A 13179-nucleotide genomic window follows, 5' to 3' on the forward strand; every position below is an offset into this window, starting at 1 on the left:
GGGGGATTAAAAATCAGGCCGATTTTCAATAAGCATTTTTTCCCATGGACATACAATAAACTCTCTTTAGTAAATAAGCCCCTTAAGGTAACACCGATACCATGAATTTCAAAAACTTGCAGTAAATTTAAAACTAAGCAAACAAAAAACCATGCAACTCATTCCAATTTACTCTGCAGCTCACTGGTTTGTAACATTGGTTAGTTTAAACATTGTGTGCAACATGTCTCAAAACACACACCAAATAAGAATGCTAATTCTACAAAAGGGAAGAAAAATAAGGAATCATTATATAAAGTTTTTTTTAATTTGAGGCACATCAACTGGTTATAAATGAAATTAGTTACAGGAACATGTAGCAAAATGCTATGGTATTCGAGGCACATTTTATTGGAATCAAAACAAACTTGTCAATTTTTAAAAAAAATGGATGAATTACAGTAAATCTTCAAATGAGGTTAGTACATAAAATGAAGGCAGTTCATCAATCCTATACTTTTTTATTGTAACAACTCAGGAAACTCTTGAACAGACAGTACATCAGTTCTTTTGAGGTTTGTGATTTACATCTAAATACCACAGTTTTTCATTTCATGTTCTGGGCACAACACGGTATCAAATTCTAACAAATCCAAAAATACAGCAATTAAAAAAAACAAACAGCTGTTTTTATTTCTTGACTGTAAAAGCACAGGCCAGGGTTAGCTAATTCCTGTCATCAAGATCCACAAACAGGCCTGGTTTTCATGATATCCACAATACATATGCAAGCAACAGATTTGCATACAATAGAGGCAATGCATGCAAATTATCACATACATATTCACTGCAGATATTCTGAAAATCAGACTTGCTTGTGGCTCTTGAGGACTGGAACTGGCCACCATAAAAGGTACTACATGCTAGATGCATTAAACTCACCTAATGACACTGCAGTCTAAGAAGGGTGGAGCAAAATGTCCCTCCCTTATTTCTGCTCTGAAACAGCAATGATCTCTTTGTAGCAGTGCCAAACACTCCTTAATGCAACAGTCCTTGTACTGAAAATAACTGGTTGCATAAGGCATGTAAAAGGCCTGATAGTTACTTCAATTAAAATTAACAGCTAGGTATATTTTCTAATGCAGGGGTGGCCAAATCTGCTTCTCAAGAACCACAAATAGGCCAGGTTTTCAGAATATCCATAATAAATATGCATGAGAGAGATCTGCATGCACTCCCACCACTGTATGCAAATCTGTCTCATGCATATTCATAATGGATAACCTGAAATCCTGGCCTATTTGTGGCACTTGAGGACTGGAGTTGGCCAACTCTGGTCTAATGCTATGTTTTTGTATGAGTTTTACATTTTCAGTTCAGGTTAGAAAACTGATTCATCTCAATGTACCTGTCTACACAACGCTTCAATGCTGATGCCCTATACGAAAGAAAGATTCCTGAAACAGGTTAGAAGGTATTGATGAATGTGCAATGTAGTGTCTTACTCATCTGAATTCTGGTAGCAGTTCCAAGGAGAAATGGATTGTACTGAGAACCTGTAATTATTCACAAGGTAGCATTTACACAAATGCATTTTTTTTTTAAACTGATTTAACAAACGAAAAAAGGAAAAGAATGAAAATATTAGTACATAGAAAATATTTAGATCTACAAAGTTACCATAGTTATAGTGGTAAAAATGTTTAAACAGGATTTGATTTTATTACTTCATGTCTACAAATTAATGGTGTTAAGAAAATCCCAACTTCCATTAAAAGAAAACTTCAGTTACTATGTATTCAGCAGCCCCTCACCCATGGTTATAATAATACCCCTCCTACATGAACGGAATCTTTATTTTAAAGCATTTATTACGTGCCTCAAGCAGGAATGACATCATGCATGTTGGTGGCATCTATTTGCTCTGTAAACTGAACCTAAGAATAATCAATTATCTTCTTGCCAATAAAAAACAGTCAGATTGAGTTTGTATGATACTGCTTTTGTCACCTTTCAACAAACCAGCACCAGAGGAAGATGGGAGCTGGTGCATGGTTTACACAAATTAAAAAAAAAAAAAAAAAAAGAAGAAAAGAAAAACCACAAACATTTTATATCTCCTCATCCTCCCTGTGCTGCTGATTGCATAGCACCAGTAGCTATCTTTTAATATTGAGTTGTGCAAGAACTTAATGCACATAACTGTAAAGAAATATCATAGGTAAATTGTGTGATTCATAAAACATTTTCCCACAAACAATCCTTAACAAAAAAAAATAAAATAAAATAAGCTGACGTGATCTTTGGCATAACGTGCATGAAAATGCAGGTATTGAAGGCATTATTTATATGGCATTAGTAAATAGAATACGAGTCTCTCATATTAATGACACAAGTCCATTTCTTTACAAAGAAATGTAGAAATATTGCAAGCGACCTTTTCCAGGACTGTCTTTTCCATACATATTCAATGGTACAGCATTTATCTTTCCAGACAGAAATTGGTGGTGCCAGTCAATGTGCTTAAAGTCCGATTAGCAGGATATGCAGTTTCAGAAGAATGAAGCTGAGTAACATGCAGCTAGCACAGAATATACAAGGCGTATCTGCACTACCCTCAGGGATCTTGAAAACCTAGCCTGTTTGTAAACCTTCCAAATCAAAGGAAGCTACAAGCTAGAACGATGCCTTCATTCAATCTATGTGCTATCGTATATCACAGACCTAGGGATCGTGAGCAAAAGTACCAAACATTACATTCCCTTTGACAGAATTTCACCTACATTGCTGCTAGCTTGTAGGAAAACGAGAAGGGAAAAATTGCATGTTTATGGTGGTTTTGGAACAGAGTTGTAATTTTACTTAGCTACAGTGTTGGAAGATTATACCTTTGTGTGCAAAATGTGTACACAGTAGGTATTTATTTGCTATTATTTTGAATGTGTTAATCTCTGCTCCTCCATAGTTCCCTTGAATCTCTGGGAGCAGCCACGTTAGCAATGGCTTCACATAAAACTAGATCTGGTTAGTTCATTTTAGCTACTCATTGCTTGAAACAATCTGAGCCCCATTCACTGTGAGCCACGTTTAACATGATTCCAAACATGTCTGCTTCCAGAAGTTCTAAAGTAATTTTAATTTCAAAAACAATGACTTGGCAGTAAAACATTACATTGGGAGAGGGTGAGCATTACTACTTTAGAAATGTTGCATAGTCCACAATGTATAGCTCTCAATTAACAGAAAAGGTTGCTATGAACATGATTGTAAATTAACTAAGAAAGTGTTTCTTTCCTTTATGATTGCATAATATGTTTGCTTAGAAAATTAGCAAGAGTTGTTTTTGCTACTCTTAGGCCTTCAACTTATATTGGTATTCCAGCTAAGACTTGGTCCTCCATCCACCTCGCACTGTATCGTCATCTCAAGCTCTTTCCATTGAACAGAAAATGGTTCAGCATCTGGAATGATTCTTCAAGGTGAGGTGAGGTAAACAAAAGCTCCAGGTTTATGAGCTCAGGAGGAGGAGGGAAGCGGAAACTATCAGGCCAATTCAGCAGCAAAAGAGGTTTGGTTTTTTTTTTTTTTTTAGGAAAGTGCTTTTCTACTCAAGGAACACTCATTAGATTAGAAACATCTCCATGCATCTAAGTTGAAAAATGAACTTCAGCCAGCTGGGAGGGCTGGACTTTTAGAGTGATAAACCATTGTCTCCCAAAAGTAGCAGTATGGAAAGCAACCCCTAATTTCATAACTCTAACGTGAAGGTCATGTGCTTTAGCTATATACCTACTACTGAAGTATGCTGTGCATAATGAAAAAAATGTGTTTCTGTATATAGATTTAAAAAAAACAAAACAAAACAAAAAAACAAACCAGAAGCAAAAGAGAATACCCACTTTTCAAACATTTGGAAGCAGTATTTAGATTTTTAAATACCAAAGGCTTTCTGATGTCATTCAAAATTTATATACTTTTCATATATAATACCTAATGCCCACAGAATGGGGCATATACATATATATATATATATTTTTTTTTTTTTTTAACAGGCTAAACTCATCTAAATTCAGCATTTTCATCGTCAAATTCTCTTCTGCTTAGGAGGCATAGCATGTGCACGTAATGGGAGATTGTACTCTTCCTTTTACTGGTACCAGGGAGTTTTCCTAACCCAACGGAGTGTGAATCCAGCATCTGTTCGAATTTTAATGGAAGCGGCCTCTGCTTCTCTCACAGTCTCCTTTACTGATTGCATCAGATTCTGGGCATTATGAACCAACATTTCTGTTGCCTACACAAAAACATAAAATTATACTTTTAATTCCAATGCATAAAATGTTGGGCGATTTTTTTAAAATAAAAATTTACAAATGTTTGTTTTAAGAAATTTTACACACCCACAAATTACTATGCCTGTCAGGTAAACAGACCTCAAAGATTTCAGGCAATTATAAACAAATGATATCTTAAGTATACTATGTGGGGCGGATTTTAAAAGGAGCGCGAATAGCCTACTTTTGTTTGCGCTCCAGGCGCAAACAAAAGTACGCTGGATTTTAGTAGATACGCGCGGAGCCGCGCGTATCTGCTAAAAACCTGGATCGGCGCGCGCAAGGCTATGGATTTTGTATAGCCGGCGCGCACCGAGCCGCGCAGCCTACCCCCGTTCCCTCCCTTCCCCTACCTAACCCACCCGCCCGGCCCTGTCTAAACCCCCCCCTTACCTTTGTCGGGGGATTTACGCCTCCCTCCGGGAGGCGTAAATCCCCGCGCGCCGGGCCGCGACCTAGGGGCGGGTACGGAGGGCGCGGCCACGCCCCCGGACCGTAGCCACGCCCCATACCCGCCCCCAAAACGCTGCCGACACGCCCCCGAAACGCCGCGACAACCTGGCCCGCCCCCCCGACACGCCCCCTTCGGAGAACCCCGGGACTTACGCGAGTCCCGGGGCTCTGCGCGCGCCGGTAGGCCTATGTAAAATAGGCTTCCCGGCGAGCAGGGCTCTGAAAATCCGCCCCTTTATGTATTTGGCCCCCGTGACTATATACCTGGAAAGCCAGGTTATGTTGCAACTGATTTTAACTGATAGTATTTGTGGCAACTCATAACTTTGTCCCCCAATTTTCTGTGCCAGCTCACAGGCAGATTCTGTGGTACCATAGTCAAGATTGTACAGCAATTCTGAAGTATATCTGCTTAAGATTGTATGAAATTTACAAGTTTTATAACTCATTAAAAGTAATAAAACGAGTTTTCCCACCTTTGTCATAAGAGTATTTTTCATTCCTTTTTTTTCTCCTCTGTCTGGTATGTGTTTATTCTTTTATTTTTTTCTCTGCTCACCCTCCCTCCCAAAAGATGCCTCTAACTCTTATCCGATACTGTTCCACTATCATTCCTTCTTTCAAGTCTTTCCTTGCTTCTTTCCTCTATAACACAATGCCCTCTCCCATCTTACCTCTCCCTCCTCATCTCCCCTTTCTCTACTCTTTCTTCTCCCAGTACAGCCTCCCATCCTTCAGTCTCTCATTTTACCATCTCCATTCCTCTTCCAGGTTCGTATCCTCTGTCACAAAGACACATTAGTACCACAGGAACCACTCTACTCCTACTGGCACCAGGCAATAAAGAGAAGATGCATAGCAGCCCAGGCCCCCATAAGAAAGCTGCTGCAATGGTGGTACAGGGCCACCTGCAGAAAGTGATGGGTCAAAGCAGTAGGGGCCTGGGCATCACAAGGAACAGAAGCAGTAGTGGCCTGAGGTGCAGGCCACAAGGTACACACCCTTGACGGTGCAAGCCACAGTACAAAGCAGCAATAGTAGTCTGGGATTTGTCTGCAGACTAGAGGCAAACCAGCAGGCCAGACCACAGGATAGGAGTTGCTTTGGCAGCCTGGGCTACAACAGAGAGAAAGACAGTAGTGGTTGGCAGGACATGGGCAGAGGCAATTAGCCAGGATTCCATGGCAAGGGGCAAATTCTGCAGCAGGTCTGTTGATTGTAGCTGATCTCATGGATGGATAAAGCTACACTGATTAGCAATGGCAGTCTCCAAAAATAGTAATACTCTTGGGGATAGATATAAAGACTATGAAACAATAATTAGAAATGTGTTAAAAAAAACAAACAAACCCACACCCTATACAGCTGTCAGTATCTTGTATGCAATATTCTGCATTTGCACTCAGCTTTTGCTCATCTGCAAAGAAAATGTCCTATAAACATTCTATAAAAATTATGCAAATGCTACCATGCAATTATAAAACAGCAAACTCTTTGCTCAAGCCATAAATTTGGTACTAAATAAAAAAAACTGTATATGTTAAGATGTGCACATGATATTGTGGGACTTTTGCTCAATTCTGAAATCTTGCCCATTATCCCTTTTTCCATTCCCCCTACCAACATTCAAACAGTAATCCCCCTCCTCCCATACAGAAGATTGGCAGAATTCATCCAAGATTAACTTATTTTTCCCTGCATTTATTGCTATCAGGCTCTGTATAGGCTTGCTCCTTTACATTCAGGCCCTCTGAAAACTGTGTCTAAAAAGCAGAGTATTTCTTCACAATACACACAGCACCCATCTGATGAAGGGATTTAACTCTCTAAAATTTTCAAGCATATGTTAGCTCAATAAAAGGCACATCATCTGATTTTGTGGCTCACCTTGTCCACACAGGTTCCCTTCTTGGACATTCTTGTCACAATAAAACTGGGGTATTCAAATGAAGGACAGTAAAATAGATATACAAGATACGTTTTTTACTAAAAACTATAAAAATGTGAAAAAAATGTTTTCATGAAGGTTCTTTTTTATAGACCGATGATTGCATCAGGTGTATGCCATGGCATGATGCCAGCATTTGCAAAGAGTTATTTCTGAGGTCTTTTTCCCCCTTCTTTGCATCGTTATTCAGGCTACGTTGTCTGATTGTTACAATTCAAGTATTTGGTGAAGATTTTCTTTTGGTTTTTCCATTATACCGTTGCCTATGGAGACATGCTGAATTGTTTTTTCTTGCAGCCACATGAAGGTGCCACACTGCTTCTGCAGTGCTGCTGCATCATTATTTTGGAAGCAGGTCAGTGTATCCAGCGCTTTCAAATATTTTGAGGTTTAGTTATACTAAAGTTTGGCCACATTAACTTGACAGAACATAAAAGAGGTGAGGGAATTAGAGGTGGTGCCTTAGCACTTTGAATTAACAGAGTATTAGAACTCAAGTTTATGACTTCTCCAACTTTACAAAATGTATCTGACTAGAAAGATTTGTCAAAATTGTTTGCTCTAGTCTGTTTTGCCGAAATTAGTGCAGGGATGGGTTACCACTGTATTCGCTACAGTTGTCTCTACAGGACACAATTAAAAGGTCTCAAAGAAGAAAAAGGTTCAGCTTAGCATTCTAATGGCATCCCTGGACTTTGTAATGCAATCACCAATCTTCTGTGACAGCCAACAGACTGAGGGATCTGAGGAAGTACTACTTTTATCCAACCATGGGACAGTTCCCAAGGAATTCTGGCACTTCTGTGCTACCACAGTTCTCCACAACTTTTATCCGGCAGTTTCTAACTTCTAAACAATATATACTATTAAGCAAGAGCTTGGGTCAATAAGGGTTTTCTGTCATTGTTCTTTGCTGAGCCTTACAGAGATAACACTATAGCCTGGAACCTTCTACTTATTCAAATGACAAATGTTAGTAAAATGAACAAAGAGCCTTTACGATGTATGTTTGGAAAAACAAAACAAACTGTTACCTGCTCTGACTCTTCCTCACTGATATTAGTCCTGCCCAACATGGTGGCTTTGACAGTGGACAGGATTTTCAGTTGTGTGCTTATGGTTGGGATTCGCTCACAGACCTGAAGAAACAACAAAATATGAGTCACACCACTTGCGTTACAGCATTTCAGATCATTAGAAACCATCAAGAATAAAATTATCCCATTTCAAGAGAGACAACAAAGCCAGCAATAGTGCACAGCTGTATAATTTATTGTGAATCCCTAGGTAAAAGGAGGGCTAGGCCTGTTATTGTGGTCTTTACGTTGAGCCAGACCAGGTTTTTCAGCTGCATACAGCTGACTTAGATATACCCAGTCCATTTATCCAGGCTGGGATTTTCCTTCCAGTAAAGTTGCAGGTACAGCGTGATAAACCAGATCTACTTGGCTAAATTAAAGGGAAGGATGGGAGATAAAAACCATGCCTGAGAGCATCAATTGCAGGGGGGGAAGGTCTTGAAGTCTTCAGTATTCCTGTTCTATACAGAACAGACAACTGTTGGTGAGAGCCAATTTGATTTGCTATATACTGAATACTTGTGGAAAGTACAGCTTCTTTGTTTGTAGAGACTGCCTAGCCTAGGTAATCCTTGCTTTCTACCCATCTCTCATACCCTGCCTCAAAAATCTAACTGGGACCCTGAGGCAACAGAAGGTAAAGCAACATGCCCACGATTAGCAGGTACTCACTCCTTCCATGTGGTACTGCAACACCTCAAAGAAACCAAGCAGAGGGCTTCCATCCTCAGAGGAAAGCTGTGTTCCTAGCCTCAGCCAAGAGCTGGGAGCAATGTTTCTAAGTGCAGACATCAATCTGCGCATGGCATGATACTGCTAAATCAATTTACCAAAATTAAAATAAACCACCCTGTTTCTGTTTTAACTAGCATAAATTAATGTTGTGACTGTGCCTTCAAGCCAGCAGTAGATAATCTGGTAATTTTTCTGTCCATCGTTGGAGACAGGTACTCCAACCATAAAATAACTATTCCCAGTGAGGTCGATGTGGTTAGGGCAGTTAGTGTAGCTGGGTTTAAGAAAAGGTTTGGATAAGTTCTTGGAGAAGTCCATTAACTGCTATTAATCAAGTTCATTTAGGGAACAGACACTACTATTACTGGCATCAGAAGCATGGGATGTACTTAGTGTTTGGGTACTTGTAGCCTGGATTGGCCCCATTGGTAACAGGATGCTGGGCTTGATGGACCCTTGGTCTGACCCAGTATGGCAACTTCTTATGTTCTTAAAAGGCATTTATATGGATAACTGAAAAGTTACCCATCTAAATGGCAAAATGGAGATATTTATCTCCATATGCAGTTACATTCTAGCTGGATAAGTTGGAGGCAGGCGGGAGGCATTTCCGGGAGGAGCGGACTTAGCCGCATAAGTTATGCAGCTAACTCTGTTAGCACTGTCCTAAAGTTATCCTGATATACTTATCCGGCCGCTGCCGCACCGCTGAATATCCCAGTTAAGTTAGCCGGATAGGTGTATCAGGCTAATATTAGGACAGCCCTACAGCGTTATTGATTTTACCCATTTTCTTAGAAAATTAAATTCTCAAAGTCTCTTTTGCCCTATAGGTTTGTCTTGATTAGACTATACGCTTGATTGAGAAGGGACTCTCTTATGTGTGTTTGTACAGCGCTGTATATACTGAGTAGTGCTATATAAGGTGATGCGTACTAGTTCTAGTAACTTGCTGTAATGTGTTTCAGGTCACTCCAACACTCAAGACAGCAATGAGAAAAAGTAGCACAGGGAAGAAGTCTATTAATTGGATAATAAGGGAATGCATGCTAATGCATTTTAGGTGTATAAAAGTCCAAACGTTAAGGTATAATCTGACTTTCTTCTTTACCCCTTTCTCTACAGGTATGTAGTGTAAGGGATTTGAAGAACAGGGCATCGAGTGGGTGATCAGAGAGAGAAGCTAACTAGAAACACATTTGATTCCTGTGATAATTCCTAGAAAATGTGCTCTCTATAAACCCTTTACATTTCATACATAATCAGTCCTGCATATCTATATGGTACTGATAAACTTTCTAATTTGACAGATTTTCTGGTAATTCCCTTAAGTGCAGAAAGGAAAATGTATTGAGAGAGAAACTATTTTTGCATGGCTTTATTCTGCCTCCACATTCTCAAATATTGAAATACTCTTGTCATTTTGTGTTTGAAGAAATCAACAGAAATAAAAAGATAGTCTGTTTCTGGATTTGTCTTTACAAATTTGAAATATCATATTTTTTGTAAAAATAAACTAGTCTTTCAATGTCTTGCTTCGTAGGAAAAAAAAATACAGATTGTGGTTTGCATCTTTACAAATTGGGCAACTGAATTATGATTATAATTACATACTTAACCAGCTGCTTTACTTTGTTACTCAAAAAAGTGAGCAATTAACACTGGCTATGCCAACCCTGTCCTGGGAACCCCACAGCGAGTCAGGTTTTCAGAACATAAAAAATGTTATGTTGGTCCAGACCAAGGTCCATCAAGCTCTGCACCCTGTACCTGACAGTGGCCAGTCCAGATTGCACGTACTCGGCAGATGCCAGGAAGCAGATCCATTTCCCGGGATAGCAAGACTACCTGGCTAATATTTTATTGCCTTTTCCTCCAAGACATTGCACAAACTTTTAAAAACCTGCTGATAGATATCTTGACCACATCCTCTGGCAACAGATTCCACAGTTTGTTTGCATGCTGAGTAAAAAAATTACTTGCAACAATTTATTTTAAATCTGCTGGTTGTTATTTTCATGGAGTGTCTCCTTGTTTTAGTATTATCACCCACAATGAATGAGTTTCATATATTTGCATATACTGGGTTTCCAGTGTATACAAATGCATCTCACACATATATGGATCTATCCTGAAAATCTGACCTGCTTTGAGGACCCCAGGATAAGGTTTGGGAAGCCATAAGCTACTCTGTTGATGCCTCTTTCTCAGGAACCATTACGGAGCAGGTCAGCAGAAAGCATGATGCACTAACATCCATTAGGCTTCATGTGGCTAGTCTGGATTTGAATCCCCACATCTGCTCTTGCTGTGGATTCAGTTCTACTTTTACATCTCATGCATTCTGTTGATTATACCACTGATAGGGGATTTCATAACAGCATTAAAGACCCCTCTGCAGCTTGATAACACCCTTCTCCCCTATGCATGCATTCGTCATTCCAATTCACCTGGTTATGGTTTGTGTGCATAATTTATTGGTAGTGCCTGCACCTTCCATAATGGTTTCATGCTTAAAAATGAACCAGAAATAAAATGGACCACAGCTTTATGTGCAAAGTGTACAATGTAAAGCAGACTCAGCAGGCTGACGTTTTAACAACTTTTCTGTTTTACTGCTTTATTTCTAAGGGGAGTAATGAGACGGGTTTCCATAGGCCGGGATAGGTTTAAGGACACACTGTAGTTTGCTCTCTCATCTTCAGTGACGTACCTGGAGGAGATTTGTTCGAATGCGTTTGTCAGTGCACTGCTTGGCAACCTCTTTGGCCAGTCGCGTCACTTCATCAGAGGCTTTCGCAATGTCCTTTGCGCACTGGATCAGGGCGCGTTTATTCCCGCTCCCGCCTCTTACCAGGCGCGACATTTCTGCCATCAACAGGGCCATGCGCTTGGCAGCGGCAATGATATCATTCCCCTGAAGATTATTCCAAAGCCAGAAATGAACATTAATGCAGACTTCACTTGACAAGCAATCTCATCACATCATCCACATAAACCGTGCGCATGTGTAAATTAAACATCAACAGCTCAAAGACAATATGTATATGAAAAGATTGAAATTAAAAAAAACATGAAACATGAGATGAATCGGCAATATGGAAAGTAAAATACTAGAGATGAAAGAAAAATTTCTGACCCACGTTTACAATCTTAACTCTGTCATTAATACCAAGGCTGCTGGACTGCAATCATGGGCTGGACTTTGACGATGCCAGAAAACTGAGGATGAGAAGGGAAATAGACTGTGCTCAGAACAGGGATACGTTAATTTAATAATCTGATTTATGAAACTCAATAAGCCCTGCCCAGTCATTATACCTGGATTGTGAGTAGGTATTAAGACTGTCGAGCATATTTGTTTTAGCTTCGCTAATTAATATAATTTATTTTTCTTTAGAAAACAAATATGATTTTTCTTAAATTACTGTTTTGTGACAGCAATTAAAGTTGTCAGCATGTTTATTATCCTTCAGTATTTTTTTTTTATTTTTTTATGTAATAATTTGCAGAGAGCAGGGGAATTAAAAGGTGTTTTAATGTTAAAAACTTAATTTGTCATAAATTGGGCTTCCTTTGCATCTAACTAGCTTCAGTTATAGGACAACACCATATTCAGAATATAAACATGGATAATTTTAGATTCATGTGAATTAGCTAACTTTGAAGGCAGCTTGGCCTTTGCTCAGAACATCTATTTTATGCCAGAGCAGCAATATAAAAAATTTTTCATGGTATTAAACAGGTTGCTATATAATATCATTGACTTCTGCTGCTTCTACTAGCACAAAATGGATGCACCCTCATATCTAGACCCTTCTTCAAGATGGCTTCCAATCAGGGTGGGTCTAGAATTCCAACAATCAGTATTGACAATCTTTAATTAGAGTATAAAACTTCCCTTAAAGAGATTTAATCAATTCTAGCAACAAAGCTCATGCCAGAAGACTGAGTAATTACCAAACATATGATATGTTAATTCTGTACCATAAGTAAGTAATTTTAAAAAATGTGGTTAATCAAATAAAGTCTGTTCTCGACACAAAGCTTTAAATAATTTTAAGCAGAATCACTGTACACAATTTAATTCTTCGATTCAATTTTATAGGGAGCAAGTGTGCCTATTTAAAACTGTAGAATAGGAATTAGGAACTGTCCAACTGTATGATCATGACAGTATGATAACCACATTAGCATCATCCCTGTCTTTTGGAAAATCTTCAGACTTTCTCAGGATTACTCATCTCTAAGAAGACTATTATTATAGGAAAGTACATTAAAGTCCTATTTAAATATTAGTTAAATTATAAAATACTGCAGATCATTTTGGAAATAATCGAGCATTTTATGAATTTAAGAAAATGCGAAACTATTTTTCATCCTGTCAGATGAAACCAGAAAAAAAAATTAAATTGACAAAGCAATAATCAGTATTGTCAAAAGCCAAACTAAGAAAACATGGTATTTCAGAAAATGTTACACTGCACTTTGCTCTTTAAGACCATTCTCAGGAATCAAGGAAGAAGGGTTAAAATTAGGTACTGGTACAGCAGCATTCAATCCAGGAAAGTCTATGTGGTCATTTACCTTAAAAATTATTTTGTCCCTTGCTGTGCCACATTTCATAAATAAATGTAGATAAATCGCT

At 38.8% G+C, this 13179-nt stretch overlaps 1 protein-coding gene across 6 annotated transcripts in view; it reads right to left on the reverse strand.

The window, feature by feature from the left end:
• Positions 1-285: 285 nt before the first annotated feature.
• The window catches only part of VCL (vinculin), a 266600-nt gene continuing 253706 nt past the window's right edge, over positions 286-13179 (reverse strand). For all 6 annotated transcript variants that reach the window (XM_029609565.1, XM_029609568.1, XM_029609564.1 and 3 more), the window contains 3 exons: positions 11245-11448; positions 7752-7856; positions 286-4276 (listed from right to left, as the gene is read on the reverse strand). In XM_029609565.1, coding sequence (XP_029465425.1) covers positions 4130-4276; positions 7752-7856; positions 11245-11448 — 456 coding nt within the window. In that variant the 3' untranslated portion in view covers positions 286-4129. The remainder of the gene's footprint in view (positions 4277-7751; positions 7857-11244; positions 11449-13179) is intronic.

Source organism: Rhinatrema bivittatum, chromosome 7, assembly GCF_901001135.1.
Source record: "Rhinatrema bivittatum chromosome 7, aRhiBiv1.1, whole genome shotgun sequence".
NCBI classification, from domain to species: domain Eukaryota; kingdom Metazoa; phylum Chordata; class Amphibia; order Gymnophiona; family Rhinatrematidae; genus Rhinatrema; species Rhinatrema bivittatum.